Genomic DNA, 20,040 nt, shown 5'->3' with positions numbered 1-20,040 from the left:
ACACCCCCTCAAGTCATAAAGTGACTCTATCAAAATGTCCTCAAAACCAGAAAGTCGAAAGACACCCCAACTAGGCGGCGAAGAGCTGATCCCTTTTGACCATGCTGCTGCTGGGCAGTAAGTTTTTAAACCCCTGCTTTGTTCCTGGCCCGGCGCCCCGCGCGGATTAACTCAACCGGGTGCGGGAATGAAAACCAAGCCTGGCAGGGTTGAGTACGATATTAGATCTACGAGGATACTAACAAGATCTTGTTATCCAGTGATGGTGTTCGCTGTACGCCTTCTGGCGCCCTGATCGCGAAACCGTGCACGCGGCAGGAGGTCGAATTCTACGAATCCAGCGCGCTCCACCCGGCATTCCAGGAGTTCATGCCCCTCTATGTCGGATCCCTCTCATCCTCCGAGCAGCAGCAACCGCTGGCGATTGCTGCCGCCCGAGAATCTGGCGTCCTTCCCCTCCCCGAATCCAGCGTCGCAGCCGCCGATTCCTCCCAACCGCCATCGCACACAACCGTCGCGCACGAAGACGGCGCTACCCCCGCCAAGGAGGAAGAAGCCTGGGTGCCCTCCGGGGGCAAGGAAATTGATACGGGCTTGTCGATCGTCCTGGAGAACATTGCTTGTGGGTTCCGTCGGCCCAACGTGCTAGACGTTAAGCTCGGCGCGCGTTTATGGGCTGACGATGCGCCGCTCGAGAAGCGGAAGAAGCTCGATGCTGTCTCTAAGGAAACTACCAGCTCTAGCCTTGGATATCGCATCGCGGGCATGAAAGTCTGGACTGGCCACCATGGGGAAACTGATGAGGGCGATCGGACAAATCCATATGCTACAAAATACGAGGGCGCAGAGGGTGAAAAGGGCGAAGTCATCGAGAAGGATGGCTATAGGCGGTATGACAAGTGGTACGGCCGCTCTTTCAATGCGGATAATGTCAAGCAAGGCTTTGAAACTTTCCTTGCAGGCGCAAAGGCGGGCAAGATAGACCGATCAAAAATGGTTGCCCAGCGCTTGGCTACAGAATTGAAAGACTTGCAGCGGGTTATCGAATCCGAAGAAAGCCGGATGTACTCTGCGAGTGTTCTGGTAGTCTATGAAGGAGATACAGAAGCGATGGAGCTCGCAATTGAAGAGGAAAAGAAAGCCCCGGCACCCCATTCTCGGGAAGAAGAAGAAGAAGATGATGATGAAGACGACGAGGAATTTGAACTTCCTGAAGAAGCCTTGGAGTTGGTCAATGTCCAGCTTGGTGATGGGATGCCTCAACAGGCTATCAATATCAGCATAGATCCCGAAACTATGCAAATGCCCGACGAGGATGATGACGAGGAGGACGACATTCCTAAAGTCCACGCTCTCCGCCTGATTGATTTTGCACATGCCAGTTGGACCCCAGGTCAGGGACCTGACGAGAATCTTCTCAAGGGTGTGCGCAGCCTCGTCAAGGTCTTTGAGGAACTGGCAGAGTGAAATGGAGTATAGAATCGCATGTGCCCACAGTTGCTGGCGGCCGTTGGGTGCACTACTACCTTGCGGTTTTTATTTTATTTTGCTTCAATTAGCTACATATGTAGATCACATTTTCATCTATCACTTAACCAATTATTACGTTCATTCATTTAGATTTAGTATTTGAGTGCCGGGGCCGTACCTGGGCATATAAAATTGCTGACATAATCCCGCCGAGACTTCGACATCGATCTTCAACATCGCGGAATCGCAGTTGCGAAAACCCTCAAGCCAAAATGTTCCCCACACGCGCCCTTTTCGGCCGGTCGGTCTGGAAAGGTGAGTTTTATCAGATCTAGAAGATCTATATTCCGGCAAAATTTCCCAAGAAACCACACGCTAACACTTACAACAGGCCCAAACATCGTCCCGTACGTGACATCCAATCCATGCCGAATCGAAACCAAACCCCCCTACCTTCGAAACTAGAAATTCTCACAATGGGACTATCCCATACTGAACTTTAAAAAAACTGACTCGATGACCCAAACAGCCTTCCTCTCCCACGCGTCTTCCCCCCTCCGCCCAACACTCCTCCCATCCGCACCACGAAACGCGCAGCAACCATCCTCCCGAACTTTGTCGGTCTGCGCTTTGCTGTGCACAATGGCAAGACATACGTCGAGATCCAGGTGACAGAGGAGATGGTCGGACGCAAGCTTGGAGAATATGTCGCGTATGTATACATCTTTCTATGCCTGTTCAGTATGCAACATGAGCATAATGAGTAGGTTTGGGGTGATGTGGTTAGTTACTAATATTCCATTTGCCCTACAGGACCCGCAAGCGTTTCACATACAAGCAGTCTAAGAACAAATAAACGATTCGCATGATTGCCTGGTGCAGATACCTCTTTGCGCTAGGAGAGCTGCATTGCATCTCTTTATTTCGCCATACCATGTACAGATATATCATTGGATCCCTTGTGACATTAGCTGCTTTTGGGTCGGAGTTCAATATACATTTTTTTTCTGTTTGTTAGATGCAAACTGCCAATCGCAACGTGCAATGCGACTTATATACAATACTCAAATGTAGGACATACATACAAAGACACATGCTGTGTTCTTACCGATTCTAATGCATATTTCCAAGCAACACATGGGAAGTGTTTCATATCATTCCATAACTAGTTCTTGTAGCATTGCATACATAGATACTAGTAACCAAAAATTCACAGTTTAAGAAAGAGACAACGCCATCCATTGGATCCTCCCAGCCACCAGCCCGGACTAACAATGCAGTCATGATCCCAGGTCACTCAAGACCATTTGCACACCCAAACGCCATAAGCCCGAAAAATCGCAAAAGGCAAATGATAGGGAAAAGTTACAAATAAAAACCAGGCACAAACGAGAAACCCCCCGAAGACCAGTTTCCATCACCGCACTACCTGTAGAACTCGCCTCGCTTCACGCTGACTCCATATTCTGAAACAGCCATTCCAAGGTCCTCCATGGTCAACACCGTGCGTCCCTGACCAGAGCCACCAGAACCACCACCTCCGAATCCAGGTCGCTGAATACCGAGATGAGTGCCGGCTTTGTTACTCTTGCCAGTATCACCGCCAGGAGCTGGGGCACCGCCTGCACCAGCAGGAGCGCCGAGACCAGCCGCGGCTGCTAGACTGCCAATGGGGTTGTTTGCGGAGGAGCTGTTTGAGGCGCGGATGCGGGCAAACTGGTACGAGTCCGCTGCAATGTCTGAGACAAACTTTTGGGCGGCGAGTGCCAGAAGGCGCGCTAGGTGAGGTGGGGTTTGGCCGGGCCCGGTGCCTGGAGGTGGGAGACCGGCGAGGGTGAGGTAGTGGGCTGTGACTGCATCGGGAATCTGGAGATCGAGGGGTCAGTTATTTCTTGCTTTTTGCTTGGTTTTCTAATGGGTCTTGTGTTTTGAGTCGTGGAGCTCTGCTTTCACATGTGCTTCGGCGAAATCTTTGGGGTAGATCGATGGGTGGCGGGGACGCCTTGGTCCACCGTGTGACCGGGCGATGAGGGGAAGCTCATAGAAAGTACAGTCTTGTTTCAAAGATGACTTACGATTGGTGCATATTCGTCCATCTTGCCGAGGAACTCGCGCAAGCTTGTTTCCTTCTTAGAGGGTTCTGGCGCGGGGGCCATAGGATCTTGGCCAGGCGCGCCGGCGTTCGCGTTCTCTCCGGTCTGAGTTTCGGTGTTCATCTCGACGTCTTTTTCGATGGAAGCATCAAGATCAGGCTCAGTTTTGATGTTATCTTCAGATTCGGACGGAGGGGGATGCTCTTGTGATCCGTTCTGAGGTGTGGGTTGGGGAGGTTGCGATGTTTGAGAGTCGGCCATGTTGGGCAAATATCGGCAGAAACCCCCTGCAAGTATCCTTTAATTGAGATCGGGCTGCAGACTTCCAAATACAAGGCCAATCAATGGCTACGGCGGTTATACGTTCGTTTATAGGGAGATTCAAAGTCACACGGGTAGTGCACGGGCCACTTACTCTAGTGGACCTCGGGGGCTTTTTTTCTACCTCGACTACCAGAGTTCCCATAGTGTGTACGCATATATATTGGACTTGAGTCTATCTATATCTATAAAAGGGAGGTTCTTTTCTTCATTATCATTCATTTTGACTCTATCACTATGTACTCATACATTTGGAATGCATTAAAAGCAATCGCCCAATCCAGGCGCAATGTCGCAATCCCAATAGTAAAACAAATGTGGTTCCCGAAGGAACAAATATCACAATCCAGCCCTAGACTCCGAAACGAAATTGCAAATCCGAGGTTCTCATGACGAATCTTGCGGATCAAAAAAGCTAAATCAACAAGATAAATGGTTGGATATGATACTCCTCTACTGTCCCAATTGCATATGAGGATCGATGTGGTCAGGAGTTGGCTGAGTATGCTGCTGAGGGTACTGACTTCCGTGTACCTCCTGGCTCAGGGTCTGCATAAGGTTCTGTTCCGCGGTTTGATCAAACACGGATTGGCTGTTCGCGTCCGGTGGAAGGCTAGGTGAGGCGGACATATCATGGCCGGACACGGGAGCCCCATGAGCCCCAGCAAGCGCCATCATACCCTTGATCCCTTCCACATGAGCCTTGTCTTCTTCGCCCTGCTTCTTCTGCCTTTCGCGGGCTTCCCGCTTGGCCGCCTGAGCGGGAGCACGGGTTTTCAATTCACCGGTGACGAACTTCAGGTAGTATGGTACCTCAATTCCACTCTTCAAGAAGAAGAGCTTCAAGTTGCGAGCCTTGTCTTTCAGCTGTACCTGGTTGCGATCTTTAAGTGCTTCGCTGATCGTTCCACCAGGTCCAAACATGGCAAGAATCTGACTCCAGTGGGGACCCTTAACGCGGTCCAAGCCAGCCATCAAGGCATTCTCTTCTTCGGTGGTCCAGGGTCGACGTTGGCTGGGAAGACCGGATTTGCGGCTAGTCGGAGAAGACTTTGCGGATGCAGCCATTCGGGCACGTTCGTAGAGAACCTGAGTAGGCTGTGACTGAGAGTAATGGGGAATCCCCGGCATGTATCCATGGTTGGAGGACATGCCATTTGCCCGAGCCTGCATAGCCTGCGCTGCATTGGGGTTGTATTGCTGGAAGGTGGCCTGCAACGGGCTTTGCTGGAAAGTCAAGGGGGAGGCCTGCTGTGTTTGATAACCTCCAGGGGGAGTGGGACTATGATGATATTGTTGGTGAGCTGGCTGCGGTTGTTGTGCGGCAGTGTAGCCATGAAGATACTGGTTCTCGGGTTGACTTTGCTGCTGCGGTGGCTGCTGCTGTTGTGGTGGTGGTGGCTGTTGTTGCTGTTGGTGCTGGGGTTGTTGCGGTAGAGGCGACGGACTAGCCTGAGACTGCGTCTGTTGGGGCTGTTGTTGTTGTTGTTGTAGATGCTGTTGCTGCGACTGCTGCTGAGACCGTCGGAGGCCATGGCCCTGTAGAGCAATCTGCGCAGCTCGGGCAGCACGCGCAACAAGGTCACCATGCATGTTTCGGTCCACCGGGACTTCAACTTGTTGGTTGAGAGAGAATTGACCCTGGTGGGTGGTATTGGGTGACTCGTGAGCATCGCCATTTGAACTCGAGGGCTGACGGCCCTTGACAGCTTTCTTCCCCTGAATTATATTAGCACAAGCACAACTATTGAGAAAACATAAAAACAATGAAAACATGAAAGAAACAAACGAACCTGTTGTGTATTGATGGCGTCGAAGTTCTTCGAAATGTAGGAGCTAAGGTCTCGGAGGAAATCTTCCCAATGATACTTATCCGGCAGGGCATTCAACGCTTCCTCGTTGTTGATCTCATTGAGAAGGATGTCACGGCGAGAGGTGAGACGGTTCACAAAATCTGTCTCGGATGGCGCCAGCTGCCGGGTACCAGGACGTCTCGCCAGCAAGCGCTGTTCCATGTCGTCCGGGAACAGATTGTAGAGGAGCTGCGTACGGGTGAGAGACTTGTTATGCATGGCGGCGATGAAAGCCTGCGTCTTAAGTTCGAGGTACAAAGCACCTTGGACCTTAAGCAGACGACCACCTTCAGGGACAAACACATCTAGGAAATGATCATTGAGGTCCGCAAATCCAATTTCCTGAGATCCGAAGATGCTCGAGACAAAAGACGCCAGGTTCGCTTTGCGGATGACATCAATTTGAGAAGGGTCTGTGATTTCAAGGTCCGTAGGCTGAAGGAATGAATGCTTGACGGTGTAGACTCGCTTTGTGTGATCAAATAAGGAGCGCATGGTAGCATATGCCTGGCCATTTTCGGAGTCAGGTTCGGATACCATGGCAGTTAAGTCTTGGTAGGTGTTCTTGGAAAGGAACGACAAGATTTGCGTAGACTAGGAAGTGATGGGCAAATGTTAGGAGACAGAGATCATACAAATGGTATCAATTGAACTCACGAGGTTGTCCAGGATAGGGAGACTCTGGATCTTGAGGTGGGAGTTGGCCTTGAGGAAAGCAAAACCTCTGGCTCCCGGGAAATCATTCGATGGTGGTAGTTCTTGGGGTCCCATTGCGACGGTTTGCTCCTGGCGCTCTGTATGATCCATGATCTCGGAAATGATTGTGGCCACGTCAGGATTAAGATCAGGGTTGCCGTCTTGGGCGGTCGTGACCCCGGTAGAGGTGACATGGGTGTCGTGAGCGCCATGCTGAAGAGTTTGGTTTACATTATGATCGGTTTGCTCAACGGTGTCAATAACGCCTTCGCCGAGAGCCGATGCCAATTCTTCTTCGATTTTGTGACCAGGGCCATGCTGATCGGCCATCAAGAGGACTTCGTCGGGGAGAGAAATATCACCGTCGGGGCCATCGCCTGTACGGCGCTTTTTGGCAGCCGGAGGTGACCCATGCTCTTCATCATCGAGGGAATGAGGCACTTTTTGGTCTATGATACGAATTTAAATCGTGAGTATTGATTCCAAGGTTACGTTGAGCTTCATTGGCGGTGAGGGTAATAGGTATGGGTGGGGGGTGGTCGATGGCTGGTGAACGGGACGATCGGATGGGCGCTTGAAGAGAACACTTACCAATGTCACCTCCATCAGAAGGGAAGGGAGGAAAGTCAGATGTTTCCTGGCCATCGAATGATGGCCGCGCGCCTCGAGTCTCGACCATTTGGACGAAGCGCCTGCCTGGGGTCGGGGTATCAACTTCCGAGAGCAGAAATGAGGGCTTAGGGGTAGGGCGCATTTGTAGGGCTTGCGGAAGTAGGATGGAGGAGCGAAAAGATGATTTTTCTGCCGGGCGGTGGAATTTGAGAGGTGGTGGGTGGAAGCGTACAGATTAAAGAAAATGTGCGTGGGGGTCAAGGGAAAAAGGTAGGTGGAGAGGAGACAACACAAAATTGGGGAAAAGGTGCGTGCTTGACTTAATAAAAGTGCGTCTACATTCATCATCAATACACAAGTATCTTTTTCGTGTGTTCACCATACCTAAAGTACTTCTTTCGTGTTCTGGGTATCTCGCACACCACTAAAACGGTACCATCATTAACTCATGTAGAATAAATATGTAGTTTATGTACTTTTCATCTTGTTTTACAAATTACAGGCCTGGTATGAAGCCGGTCTCTTATTAAAACAATCCATCAAGCGTTGAATCCGGGGAAATAATCTCATTTCTTATCAATTATCAGATCTACGATAGCACTGGCCGACGACCTTGGTGTTCTGCCCATAATATGAAGGCAGTGGGACAAGAGGACACTCCGCCTTTGGGAAAAATATATACAACATTAGGAGTACGTCAGGCTTCGGTCTTGGCTTGGATTGGCTCGTGTGGGAGAAAATAAGAAAATACTACCTACGTATGTAGATATCATCACATTTTCATTCTTTCTCAATTCAGAGAAACCTATGGTACCTTATGTATGTATGCATGTAAATTGTAGGTCGGGTACCTCACTCACCCAGGGCAGGAGGCTAGTGCCGTTTTAAGACTAGCGTATTAAGTATAACTTTGGCGATTCCAAGTGTTCACGGTGATGCCTACATGTACGCTACTGAGAATTTGATGGGCTTTTGTTATGTATACGGCATTCTATGATTCTCTTTACAGCTGTCTTCAATTACTAAAGTATCACTTAGGCAGGCATCTATGTAGGGTGTTGTATATAAAAGTTTCATCGACTCTCCCGCCCGATAAATTTGTGCGCGTCATCAATCATACTTCACTTGGGTATAAATTGCGTGCAACCTTGAGACTACCAATCCTGTGAATCTAAACGAGCTGTGGTGGATATCGACACAAGAAGCTAACCTTGGAAGATTCGGTCATAATACTTTTTAAATCTATAAATAAGATAAAGTTGTACTGAGAAATATATATCCAGGTTGACTGAAGAAATTGAGTCTTACCAACGTCTACCGGGTATTGTTAGCCCCCAAGGGGTCTTTCAAATATCTTTTCAGGCCACTACATGCATGCATTTTCATTTTATTTTATAAAAATTCGAAGTTAATTTTCCATGTCTACTTAATGTCGTCAGGATTCAGCTGTTCCCCACCCTCCGAAGAACCCGAAAGCTTAAAGTGCCATCACGTTGATATTCACGAATAGAAAGCCGGTATGTCTACTTCCAGTAGTACCGGTCCCCGAAAGCGGATATCTCATCCTCTGGTTCCCTGGTATATTCTGTCAGCCTACCACTACCATACCATTCGAGGTCTGGACCATGGAGGTTCGAGTTTCTTTACTACAAAGACGTTCCCCCCGTAGTTTGTAGAGAAAGTATCAACTCAGCGAATCCTTACTATCCTTCGATGCTTGGAAGACCATCTTAATGTACGGCCTATTCATCCCTCTCCTGGCCCTGCAGGGTTTGGCGGTTTCAGCCCAAGACTCCCAGTCCATTGAGAAAGTTTGGGGAGTCTTCGCATTTACTGTTCATGGAGACAGCAAGCCCGGTGCGCTCACCAGCTCTCGGACCTTGACCGACTATGGAGCCAGCGAACTCGCCGCGGCAGCATCGGATTTCCGTTCTCGTTACGTATCTGGAGGCTCTGATACTGGAATCCAGAACATATCTCCAATCATTTTGGACTCAAACGATGTGAATGTACTCTCAACAACGGAACAGAACATTGTTGGCTCCGCCCAAGCGTTCATGCAAGGTCTATACCCACCACTCGGCTCAATGAGCGTACCAGGTACCCAGGTTGCGAACGGGTCGTTTACACAGGCGCCATTGAACGGGTACCAATATCCTCGGATCGTCACCGTCGGCGAGGCAGACCCACAGTCTATTTTGATTGAAGGTCACGCAACGTGCCCCATGTATGATGCCGCCGAGGGCGCATACCGTGGTGGCGACGAAGTTCAAGATATTACGCGAGACACAGAAGCCTTTTATAGGAAACTGTGGAAACTGGCATTGTCTGGAGTCTACGATGAATCATCCGCAACTTACACGAATGCCGTTTCGATCTCGGAATATCTGGATTATGAAGTTGTGCATAATGACACCTTGTTGGAGAGTCTGAACCATGCCGACATCCTTCGTGCCCGCTCGCTAGCGGACCAGTATGTGTGGAGCATGAATAGCCAACAATCATCTTCCAGCGGGTCTACGATCCGAGTAATCAGTCCGATTGCAGGGCAGACATTGGCATCGAGCATTCTAGAAGCCTTCAATCTGAACATCCAGGAAAGTGGTACCCGGCAGAAGATGACCTTGTTGTTCGGTGGTGATGAGCCAGCTGTTGCCCTATCCTCTCTGGTGGGACTCGCAAACCAGCATCAACCAAACTTCTTCTCCCGCCTGGTACGAGGTGGTTCGTTCGTTTTCGAGCTGTACAGCTTCGAGGACAGCGGCAACTTGTATCCATCCTATCCTGGAATCGACAATTTGTATGTGAGATTCTTTCTTCACAACGGAACCGACAACACCACCGACTTCCAAGCGTACTCCCTCTTTGGACACAGTCCTAGTCGTGCCTCAATCACATATACCGAGTTCCAGTCCTCGCTGGAGACATTTGCTGTAGCCTCAACCCAGGAATGGTGCCTCCGCTGTAACGCCGAAACTGTGTTTTGCAATGGAGTGTTAGACCAGGATGCGTCTCAGCCGAAGAAGAACAAAGGCATGGCTCCCGCTGTAGCCGGAGTCATCGGTGCTGTCATAACGCTCGCTGTCATTGGACTCACAGCAATTATTGTGTTCCTCATGTGTCGTGCTCGCAAGGCGAAGAATCCCAAGAAAGAAAGCTTGGGAGGGTTCAAGGGCCCTGGTAAACTCGCCAGTGATACCGATGTGTCGTTCAGGGATCCCATATGGAGAAACTCGAAGACCGACGATACGCAGCCATCCAGTGGTATCACTGCGGGAATTGGAATTGCTGGACAGGGCCATGAACGCAATGGAAGTTGGGAAATGGGGCAGGCGAAAAAAGAGATTGAGAATATCCAGCCAGATGGCATGAAAGTGAGGTCGCCTTTTGACGAGCATGAAGAGGATTGGGGTATACACAGTCTTCAACCCGTGAAAATCCGGGAGAGTGTATAGATCTTATTATGTCGTCGTCGAGAATTGTATTATGTCGCCGCCGAGAATCGTAATATGTCGTTCCCGTAATTTTGAACCAAACCTCATTCTCCTTATTCAACCTTGTGTTCTAATTCCCCCTTCTCGAGCATCCTTCTTGATTAGGGCTACTACGGTCAACATAGACGCGTGCTGAAGTGCAACAGACGCGTCGAATATAGACCTCGTGACCCCAATTTCTGAATAGCCTCGATCCCTCGTTCCTTCTCCATTGACACTGTACTTTCCACCCGATCAACCCTTTTTGTTCTTTTTCATCGAATGTCTTCGTTTCCTTTGTTGTCAAGGGGAAAACATTCCACGTACCTGAACGAAATGAGATACAACATACTGACATTGTTGGCGCTATCCCAGGACACAGGTGTGCACTGCAAGTGGACCAGTGAAGCAAGATACTGTGAGTTCCCCTTTGTGACGATGCTCTTGATCAACGATCTTTCCCAAAGAGACAAATATTCGATTGGGTTGCTGGTGTGAACTGGGTTCCAGTACATCAAGTAAAGCTGTCATGGTTTTCAGGGCCATCGACTCTGTATAACCCAATGAAAAGAACCTTGTTGACCATCCACATAGGCAGACGAGCGCATCCTGATCCAAGCAAGAAGCCTATCCTTTCAGAAAACCCGAGAAATCGACCGACTAGAGAGTCAGTCAGGTCATCGCGACCGAACAAGACTCCAGTTCCAGTATCGAAAGCGCCCAAGAACCACCCGACTCGTACTGGCAAAAAGGCCACCGAGCCCGTGTTCTCCACGAATAACGTAGGGTTTGCTCAATTTTTGAAAAAGCACACCTCCCCGACACACCAGCGAGTCACAGCTGGGGGAGAAATCGTTGCAATGGAGCCTCGAAGGCTACCCCATCTTGGTGGCTCATCGCCTGCACAACTGGCTGTAATGAATGATGAATCCATTGTTCCACATGTCTTTGTTGGTGATCAGCTTGTCAATAGTGGCCGCAACAGACCAACACAACAGCACTTCATCATTCGTTCTTTGACAGATTCCGATAATAACTTGCGTGAACAGCTGGGATGGCCTCTGCCAGCAAACACACACCAGTTCGCAGCTCCTGTCGATCCACGGGATTCGGCTGTTTCCCAAACAATAGGATCGGACGTTCCGTATGATGAATGGATTGAACACAAACCTCTAGATGAAGTCAATACAGAGTTCATTGAGCACACCTCAAACGCAGTGCAGCGCCACGAGCTCACCCGTCGGGGCGAGGAGCGCCGGGAACGATGGATTTTTATCGAGACTCAGATTAACTATGAGGATGCTGCAATTGCGCAGATCATGTCATTCATGTCCGCGTTTGACTTTTGCCCGGGTGACGACTTTTATGTTCGATATGTAAGAATGGCGTGGATGTGCGGCCCGGACTCCATGATTGAGGCAAAGACACGACTGAATAACAAACTCCGGAACCATGAAAAATATCTGGAGGAGGTCAACGAAGTTATCGCGTTGGACCCACATATTTCACCTGGTGATGTTTGTTATACATTGCGTGTTTACAACATCAACGAACGGGCAAGAGTACTCAACGCTCTTGATCAACATGATGACTTCATTCGCCGTGAACGGGCAGCTGGCATGAACAGTCCTAATGACCCAAGAGGTATTGTCATCCAACCAGCCCATCAGAATCCCACTCACATGCACATACAACCCGGAATAACGATCGATTGTGGTTCATATGAGAATCTGTCGACTGATGGTACCAATGAGGTTGAGCGTGCTAGCACCAACCGTGGAATCGAGATTATTGACCCCAGCACTGGTCATCCCATCCACTTTCAGAGACAACCATTAACAGCAACAAACAACAACCGCAATGCTACAGGCCGCACGAACGGGAAGTACTCAAACTGTGATAACATGCAGGTCGATGAAAGTTCAGAGTTGTTTATTCATGGTGATGTGAATGGAAATCGCAACAGAAACAGAAGAAACTCACTCTTCGATCACACTCAGGTTGATAGAAGATCAGAGTTGCTTCGTGATGGGAATGGGACAATCGGCAATGTGCCTACGGGAAGCAATGACCCGCTCTTTGACGCCAATAGCCGATTGAATGGTCTCTTTTCTCTTGGGATTGGTGCTGATGTGGAAAACAATGGAACCGTATCATGGATCTCCCAGGAGACCTGGACAAAAAGTCGTCCGAGAAAAGGAAGTCGTATCAGCAAAACATTGCCTAGGAACTTCGGCCGAAACATCGCCAATTTGAGATTGGCATTGCTTTCCATTACTGAGCCCGACCACGAGCACGCCATCGAACTAACTGACACGGCTAGAAATGATGGGGATGGGGATACACCAAACCTCGCGTTCAGTGTGTAAGTTCTTTGGCCTAGGCTAGCATTTGGAAAAAATACTAACTCATAGCGTCGCAGCAATGAGGATGAAGTGAACCACGGTGCAACCCAAAATGAATGCTGCATTGCACCAGTCTCGAGCAGTTCAGACGACGAGCAACAGACGATGAGAGATTCTAGCCCCGGACCTGGATCGAATGAAGAGATGCTCTCAGAGCTTTCCTTTGATCGACAGTACAGAGGTACTGAGGTAGTGGATTACCAGACGCCTCTCATTCCACCAGACTTTTTCGATGTGTTTGTCGTAGACGTGGAGGGTGATCAGGAAGTGGAAGGATCCGGTGAAAGAAGAGGACGCCTCTCAGCTGAACAATTACATGATGCCACGCACCACAGGTAAGTCCCATCCAAACTCACTTCCTTGTGTGAGGGTCCAGTTTTGACGTATGGTAGCCGCAGTGGGAGCTTCACCCTGACAATGAATAGCTTCGGAGCGGATTACCCAGACGACATGTCGGATACACCTTTGTTGTCTCGGAATAGCCCATACGGCAGGCATGGCCCATTGTCTCGGAATAGCCCGAGCAGAGCGATCTCGAGGTCAAGTGCCCACCGTCGGCACCATGTACCTGTGGGTGGTCTCAGCAGCTTTGGGTCTCGTATGATCAAATCAAGTCTGAATGCCCGCCGAAGAAATGACGCACGTGAGAATGTCCGAAACGCTCGCCGCTCGCTCAGAAATTCATCGAGATTGTTCGACGACTTGAGAAACGAAGTACCTCCAACAACTATCCTGGGTTTCGACGCGCCAGACAGTCACCAAAACACCAATTACTTGCCTGTGTATTCGACGCAGTTGATTAATGCCAGTGTCCGACATACTGCACCCGCTATTGTGAACACCAGCAGAATCAATGCGTATGCTCACCTTTGATGCTATGCAACCATGGAGTTGGGCATTGGGGATTTCAGCCCCGGCCTATGTATGTGTCCCCGGATTTTCCGAAGTGTTTCAGATTTCAAATGAGAGCAGAAAAGAGAAAAGCATCCAAAAAAAAAAGGATGGAAACATGGACCTTCTTTGAGGCAGGGAAGGAAACGATATTGAAGGGATTGAAACAAGAATTTCTACGATATTGTTATGTATCGATATTCTTCCAATGGAGTGAAGTGTATGATTATCACGTGCTGTATATTGTAGATGTACTTGGTACTTGGTACTTTGTAGTTATTTATATTCAAAATGTCGCCACCTAGTGCCTTAATTCCTTAATTCCGTATTTCCTTCAGTTATGCCTGAAATTCTTAGGACAAATATAGAGTCATACTGAGATGATTATTTTCTAATTGGTATTTCCAAGTGCTTTATGAATCTTTTTTTTTTTTTAAATCTGATCTGTTCTACTCAGTACCTCTGACGTAGATGAACATTTGTCCACTGGCCCTGCAGGTGGATTGCCCTGCCCAGATTTTAGATGACTAAGCGTTAGCCTCCGCGTCCACGGGTCCTTCTCCACTCCAATTCCTCCTTGCCTCCCTCTTTTTCCCACTGGTTTCTCAATTCTTGATCTTCATTCTTTACTTGTTCTGACATGTCGTGTTATCCATGAGCCTAGTTTCCGTGGCTTTTGTCTTTTCAGTTCTTTGGGTGGACAACCCCCGTTGTACCGCCTCTTACTAACAATTGCCCCCCGCGCGATTATATCCCCAGCCGGTACTTGGCATTCTGAGGATTACCGCTCTTTCACCCGCCTCATACCTTGCTTTTGCACCCTTCAAATCATCTTTTAGGTCCTAGGTGACTGTCATCTCGGTCTCGATTTTGATTTCGGCGACCCACCCAATATGACGCAGCTCTTCGCCTCTAGCCCGTCTGCGGTGACAAATACTGAGAAGCGCGGGAATTTCCCCGCTCTCTACCTTCCCTCACGAAAACACTCCAATGAGTCTAGCCACTTGCCTACGAGGATCAAGAACTTTTTCCGTATCACCAGTTCAAGCAGCCACTCTCCCCAACCCAATGCCTCTGGGAGTACCGAACGCGAACGGGATAGCCATGGGGCGGCTAAGAATGAGAAGTCTGCTTTCCGGCAGTCTCGATTTCTGCCAGGCATAGGCCGCAATCGATCGACAACCGTTGCTAGTGAAGGCAACCCACTCGACGATGCGATGTCGCCTACCGCATCCGCCAACCCATACTTTGCCCACCAGGGCCAGCCAGCATTGCGACACCGGAATGATGGGTCAGTGCCATCCTCTCCTCCCGACACCCCTGAGCTGCAAGTCACCGGGGTCTCGGCGGTAGAACAGGCGACCACTGCGAACAAAGAGGAATTAGCGCGCAAGTTACGACGTGTGGCTTCTGCTCCGAATGCCCAAGGCCTATTTGCAAGTGGTCAGGGCGACCGTCCTCAAACAGCAGAACTGGGCAAGGAGCCCCTCGTAGAACAGTCGGGCGGATCAATGGGTCTCGCAGATCTAACCAACGACGAGTCGAATCTGGCGATACCTTCTTCACTCAGCTCAGATTTCGCCAGTAATGCTTCTTTCCGCCGCACCTATAGTTCGAACTCTATCAAAGTCCGAAATGTGGAGGTTGGCCCCGCCAGCTTTGATAAGATCAAGCTGATCGGAAAGGGTGATGTTGGCAAGGTTTATCTGGTGCGCGAGAAGAAATCGAGCCGTCTGTATGCCATGAAAGGTACGTTTTCCTTCTATACCGGTGACTGTCCGATGCCATATACTGACTTTGCGGCTAGTTTTGAGCAAGAAGGAAATGATCAAACGGAACAAGATTAAACGAGCTTTGGCCGAACAAGAGATTCTGGCTACGAGCAACCACCCGTTCATTGTCACCCTATATCACTCCTTCCAATCAGAGGATTATCTGTATCTCTGCATGGAGTACTGCAGTGGTGGCGAGTTCTTCAGGAGTGTGTTTACCTTTCCATCCTATAATCAGCATCATCTTCTAGAATTTATTGCTGACTTGTGCATCTCTAGCCCTGCAAACCCGCCCCGGCAAGAGTATCTCCGAGGATGCAGCTCGCTTTTACGCCGCAGAGGTTATTGCTGCGCTGGAATATCTCCATCTTATGGGTTTCATCTACCGTGACTTGAAACCTGAAAATATTCTTCTTCACCAGTCTGGTCATATCATGCTTTCTGATTTCGATTTGTCGAAGCAATCCGGACCTGGGGGTGCCCCAACCATGATTCCCGCACGCAGTGGTGGTAACTCCACCACAGGTTTGCCTACGATTGATACCAAGTCATGTATTGCCGATTTCCGAACCAATTCTTTTGTGGGCACGGAAGAGTATATTGCACCTGAGGTGATCAAGGGTTGTGGTCACACCAGCGCTGTTGATTGGTGGACCCTGGGCATTTTGATTTACGAGATGCTGTACGGCACTACTCCATTCAAAGGCAAGAACCGAAACGCGACGTTTGCCAGCATTCTGCGGGACGAGGTGAACTTCCCAGAGCACTCAGGTGTGCAGCAGACATCAAACCTGTGCAAGTCCCTGATCCGCAAACTGCTGATCAAGGATGAAACTAAGCGCCTAGGAGCCCGCGCTGGTGCGTCGGATGTCAAGACTCACCCCTTCTTCCGACAGACCCAATGGGCACTCATTCGTCACATGAAGCCACCTATGATTCCCCACCAGGGTCGTGTCGGCACCGATACGGTGAACTTCCGCAATGTCAAGGAGAGCGCTAGCGTAGATATTGGCGGCACCGATTCTACTAAGATGAAGGGTGTTCCAATGGACTCGGGCCTCGCCACTCCGAACGGCGAACTCAACGATCCCTTTGAGGAGTTCAACAGTGTCACCCTCCACCATGAGGGTGATATGTAAAGCCTGAGTTCTTTTTTTTTCGTCACTTGTTTCTCTTATCCGATACACGAGGAAAACAGCCGTATGTGCGTCGGCTCGCTGACGATCATGATGCATTAACGACTGTATTTAGATGCTATTCTTTTTCCATTGCAATCCTCGCTGGGTGTATGGAGTGTTTCGGGACTTTTTTTCTTGGTGGATCTATTTGATTTTTTTTTTCTTTTCGTCCCATCGTTATGCCTTATTGCTCGTCGATTGCTTTGCATATTGCATTTTCTTCATATCCTAAAGCCTTGGATCACTCCCAGTTGCGCCTTCAATTAAGGCACAACATAGCATCGACATCTGAGCTGTTGGTTTTTTTTCTTTGCGCGTCTTCCTGAAAACTGTGCTATACATTTGCTCTTTCACCCTACTTTGCAGCGAACGGCGTTATGGATTCACTTTTTCGGGTTACGTCTTCCACGTGACATCTGTATGGATCAACTGATTATTGCGTGCTGTTTTCAATCTCAAATTTACATTTTCAAGATTACCCTTGCTGTGAAGCCATGTGTACGAAACTCAATGCAATTTCAGCATTTGGCTTTTGTCTCAATCTATTTGACGGTCTCCATATTGCCTAGTTGTCCCATCTTAAAGAAATGCGCTACTGAGTAATATTTCGCACCCTGTAAACAGCCATAATATATGGAAATCAGAGCGCTACAAAGCAGAAACAGTTAATCAAAAAGGCATATCTAAAGGGTAAAACTAGATGTAAATGATTGGCAGGTAGAGACAAAGTCTTCATATAATAGAGCACAGTGAAGTGAGATTCGGATTCAGAGCAATGATATTGGTAGGAGAAAAAAAAAGATCTATAAAACATAGACGTTTCGCTTGAACGATACAAGATAATATCACAATTCGAAGCGATCCCAATTTGCAAAATAATACAAACTACATAATGGGTATCTCAAAAGCCAAAGAGCGAACAGCTTCAATGCATATGATGAGGATCCGCCGCACAAGCCTTCCGACACTCCTCCAAAAGTTTCGCTTGTCTAGCAACATGTGCGAGCCGACCAATAACCTCTTTGTTACCATCATAGAAGGTAAAGACCGCATACGGAATGTTCACATCTTCACAGAATTCCTTAACAAACTGCTGCGTCTTGCGCAGATTGTGTCGCGGGATACGAGGGTACAAGTGGTGAATAGCCTGGAACTGAAGACCGCCATGGAAAAAGTCCAACCAAGGCGGGCAGTCGACATCCATAGTAGTGCGAAGCATCTTCTGGGGGAAAGATTCCAGCGGGCCGAGATCAGCAGTGGACATAGCGTAGTGGGACAGTGTAATCTGCACATGCAGCGGCGAAGTCACCATATGCGAGATCAGAACGAAAACGACACGGTTGAACCAAGTCGGAATGCTACACCAGACAACGCCGTATCCGAACCAAATCCAGAAGAAGATGTGGCCGGCGAACTCGAACCAGCGGTGCCACCAGCCCGCGCCGTGCTTCGGTCCGCGTCCGACGATGATGTGCTCCCAGCTAAGGAAGTAGAGGTTGAAGCGGCCGAAGAGTAAGATGGGGTAGTATAGGTAGTGTTGGTATTTGACTGTGATCTTGGCCACTGCGTCGAATTCCATGATGCGGTCGTAGTAGGTGCTGCGGAGGGAGCTGAAGAAGCGGTGCGAGAGTGCGAAGAAAGGCATCAGTTCTATATCGGGGTCGTGCTCCGGGGCGTTGGTTACGATGTGGTGCACGTTGTGGCTGCGCTTCCACCAGCCTAGACTTAGGCCGCCTAGATAATCGGCGATGATCATGCCGATGGTGGTGTCGATTTGATAGTTGTGGGTGATACCCATATGGCCGGCATCATGGGCGGAGAAGACGAGTTGGTGCCAGAAACAGCCGAGGAAGAAGGCAGATGTGCAGAACCAGGACTGTTTGAGGAAGAAGATGAACAATCCAAAGAAGAGGGTGTAGCGAGAGATCTCGATAGCGTAGGCTGTGTAGTTGCAGTTGTATAGTCCTGCTGCGCGGATGCGATGGTGCAGCTCGCGGTATTTTTTTGTGATATATTCTTGGTGTTCTGCGTCGAGAGGTGGATACTTGGATGTATCCAGCTCAATCTCCTCTTGAGTTCGAGCATCAATCACATAGGCTCGTGATTTAGTGTCTGTTGGTGGAGGGACGGCGCTGACTGCTGAGGAGATTGTTGATACTGATAGCCTGCGTCTTAGGCCCAATCTGTCGTCTTCGGCTTCGAAAATAGGAGATGGTGGTGCTGAAATCTCTTCGCTTGATAGCTCTGAGCTCACCAGGTCTTCTTCAACGATCTCATTTTCGATCAATGGGCGGAATTCGCCACCTTGGATGGGAGGGAGGAAGTTGGTCCAACGACCCTCGATTCGGCCAATTTGGAATTTGCTCATGCGCTGACGGGCTTCCTGTGAATGGAGTCTTTGAAAATGGTATTAGCATAATGCGCAAATAGAATTGAACCAGGATGGAGAGGTTTTGGGAGACTCACGCATTGACTTCGTCCGTGGCATCTTTGCCAATCATATGCTTGATGGCCATATCACCTCCGGGGTGATATTTGATCCAGGAATCGAGTCTGAGAACATTGCCGTCGACAATGATAATCAACTTGCCATCGGCAAGCATGCCCTCGATTTCACGTCTTGAGAACACATTGTCCCTAGCCCTAACTGGGGTGAACATCTTACTCATCTGATAGGATTAACCAAAGAATCCGATGAGATATGACCGTTGATTGTTCAAGTCAAAAGGTTGAACATAGAGGAAGGATATGGCGTAGAGACAGTTATAATAAACAATTCCTCGGGCACATGCCTTTTTTTGCTTTTTTACTCGCATGATGAACCCATTAATCTATTAAGTTACCTAGACTTACATAGCGCGTAGCGCAAGACATCCCGTTCCTCTCGACCCAGGGGACCGACACAAAGGGGGCAGTGTAAATTGGACTGTCCAACCGAGATGTGGACACGGGAGAACTCCATGGGGAATGAAGAGGGGAGGTCGAGGTGGGTAATGTGTTACAATTGGATAAAGCAGTATGACAGGGCTGTGGGCACTGTGGCGAAGATAAAATATGGATAGTCCATACGCGTATCTCGTCAACTATACCATACTTTTGTATGTCCCGTTTGATAAGTCGAGCTAAAACAAGCTTAAACCTTGGGTGCCCCTGTCGGAAATTGAAAGGTTAGATCTTTAGATCCCCCTATCCCAAGTCGAAAACTCGACTCCACTACATATGGAACGTTTTTAAAATATTTATACACTATCTACGGAGTAGCACTAAATGGAATCC

General features: G+C 49.0%; 8 protein-coding genes across 8 annotated transcripts; 5 read left to right on the top strand and 3 right to left on the bottom strand.

Annotated features, from left to right (window-relative positions):
• Positions 1–34: 34 nt before the first annotated feature.
• On the top strand, positions 35–1,467 carry N7487_007877 (inositol polyphosphate multikinase; the record flags this gene model as incomplete). Its single annotated transcript, XM_056875607.1, has 2 exons — positions 35–117; positions 261–1,467. The coding sequence occupies 2 exons, from the start codon at positions 35–37 to the stop codon at positions 1,465–1,467; spliced, it is 1,290 nt and encodes a 429-aa protein (XP_056727795.1).
• A 275-nt stretch (positions 1,468–1,742) lies between these two features.
• N7487_007876 (mitochondrial 37S ribosomal protein uS19m) lies at positions 1,743–2,326 on the top strand (the record flags this gene model as incomplete). Its single annotated transcript, XM_056875606.1, has 4 exons — positions 1,743–1,785; positions 1,862–1,877; positions 2,000–2,182; positions 2,284–2,326. 4 exons carry the CDS (start codon positions 1,743–1,745, stop codon positions 2,324–2,326), a joined length of 285 nt encoding a protein of 94 aa, XP_056727794.1.
• A 569-nt stretch (positions 2,327–2,895) lies between these two features.
• On the bottom strand, positions 2,896–3,824 carry N7487_007875 (putative TFIID and and SAGA complex TAF10 subunit; the record flags this gene model as incomplete). Its single annotated transcript, XM_056875605.1, has 2 exons — positions 2,896–3,336; positions 3,546–3,824. 2 exons carry the CDS (start codon positions 3,822–3,824, stop codon positions 2,896–2,898), a joined length of 720 nt encoding a protein of 239 aa, XP_056727793.1.
• Positions 3,825–4,337: 513 nt separating this feature from the next.
• Positions 4,338–7,187, bottom strand: N7487_007874 (uncharacterized protein; the record flags this gene model as incomplete). Its single annotated transcript, XM_056875604.1, has 4 exons — positions 4,338–5,603; positions 5,678–6,331; positions 6,395–6,882; positions 7,025–7,187. The coding sequence occupies 4 exons, from the start codon at positions 7,185–7,187 to the stop codon at positions 4,338–4,340; spliced, it is 2,571 nt and encodes an 856-aa protein (XP_056727792.1).
• Positions 7,188–8,778: 1,591 nt separating this feature from the next.
• On the top strand, positions 8,779–10,500 carry N7487_007873 (uncharacterized protein; the record flags this gene model as incomplete). Its single annotated transcript, XM_056875603.1, has 1 exon — positions 8,779–10,500. One exon carries the CDS (start codon positions 8,779–8,781, stop codon positions 10,498–10,500), a length of 1,722 nt encoding a protein of 573 aa, XP_056727791.1.
• Positions 10,501–11,378: 878 nt separating this feature from the next.
• Positions 11,379–13,796, top strand: N7487_007872 (uncharacterized protein; the record flags this gene model as incomplete). Its single annotated transcript, XM_056875602.1, has 3 exons — positions 11,379–12,883; positions 12,941–13,258; positions 13,316–13,796. 3 exons carry the CDS (start codon positions 11,379–11,381, stop codon positions 13,794–13,796), a joined length of 2,304 nt encoding a protein of 767 aa, XP_056727790.1.
• A 911-nt stretch (positions 13,797–14,707) lies between these two features.
• N7487_007871 (putative serine/threonine protein kinase (Nrc-2)) lies at positions 14,708–16,725 on the top strand (the record flags this gene model as incomplete). The annotated part of the gene is made up of 3 exons (XM_056875601.1): positions 14,708–15,563; positions 15,622–15,795; positions 15,866–16,725. 3 exons carry the CDS (start codon positions 14,708–14,710, stop codon positions 16,723–16,725), a joined length of 1,890 nt encoding a protein of 629 aa, XP_056727789.1.
• A 964-nt stretch (positions 16,726–17,689) lies between these two features.
• Positions 17,690–19,433, bottom strand: N7487_007870 (fatty acid desaturase; the record flags this gene model as incomplete). Its single annotated transcript, XM_056875600.1, has 2 exons — positions 17,690–19,160; positions 19,231–19,433. 2 exons carry the CDS (start codon positions 19,431–19,433, stop codon positions 17,690–17,692), a joined length of 1,674 nt encoding a protein of 557 aa, XP_056727788.1.
• Between the last annotated feature and the right edge of the window lie 607 nt (positions 19,434–20,040).

Source organism: Penicillium crustosum, assembly GCF_028827405.1.
Source record: "Penicillium crustosum strain IBT 35664 chromosome Unknown utg000003l_segment0_segment0, whole genome shotgun sequence".
NCBI lineage: Eukaryota > Fungi > Ascomycota > Eurotiomycetes > Eurotiales > Aspergillaceae > Penicillium > Penicillium crustosum.
Note: the sequence above shows the minus strand (reverse complement) of the source record. Positions and strands in the feature narration are given on the sequence as shown.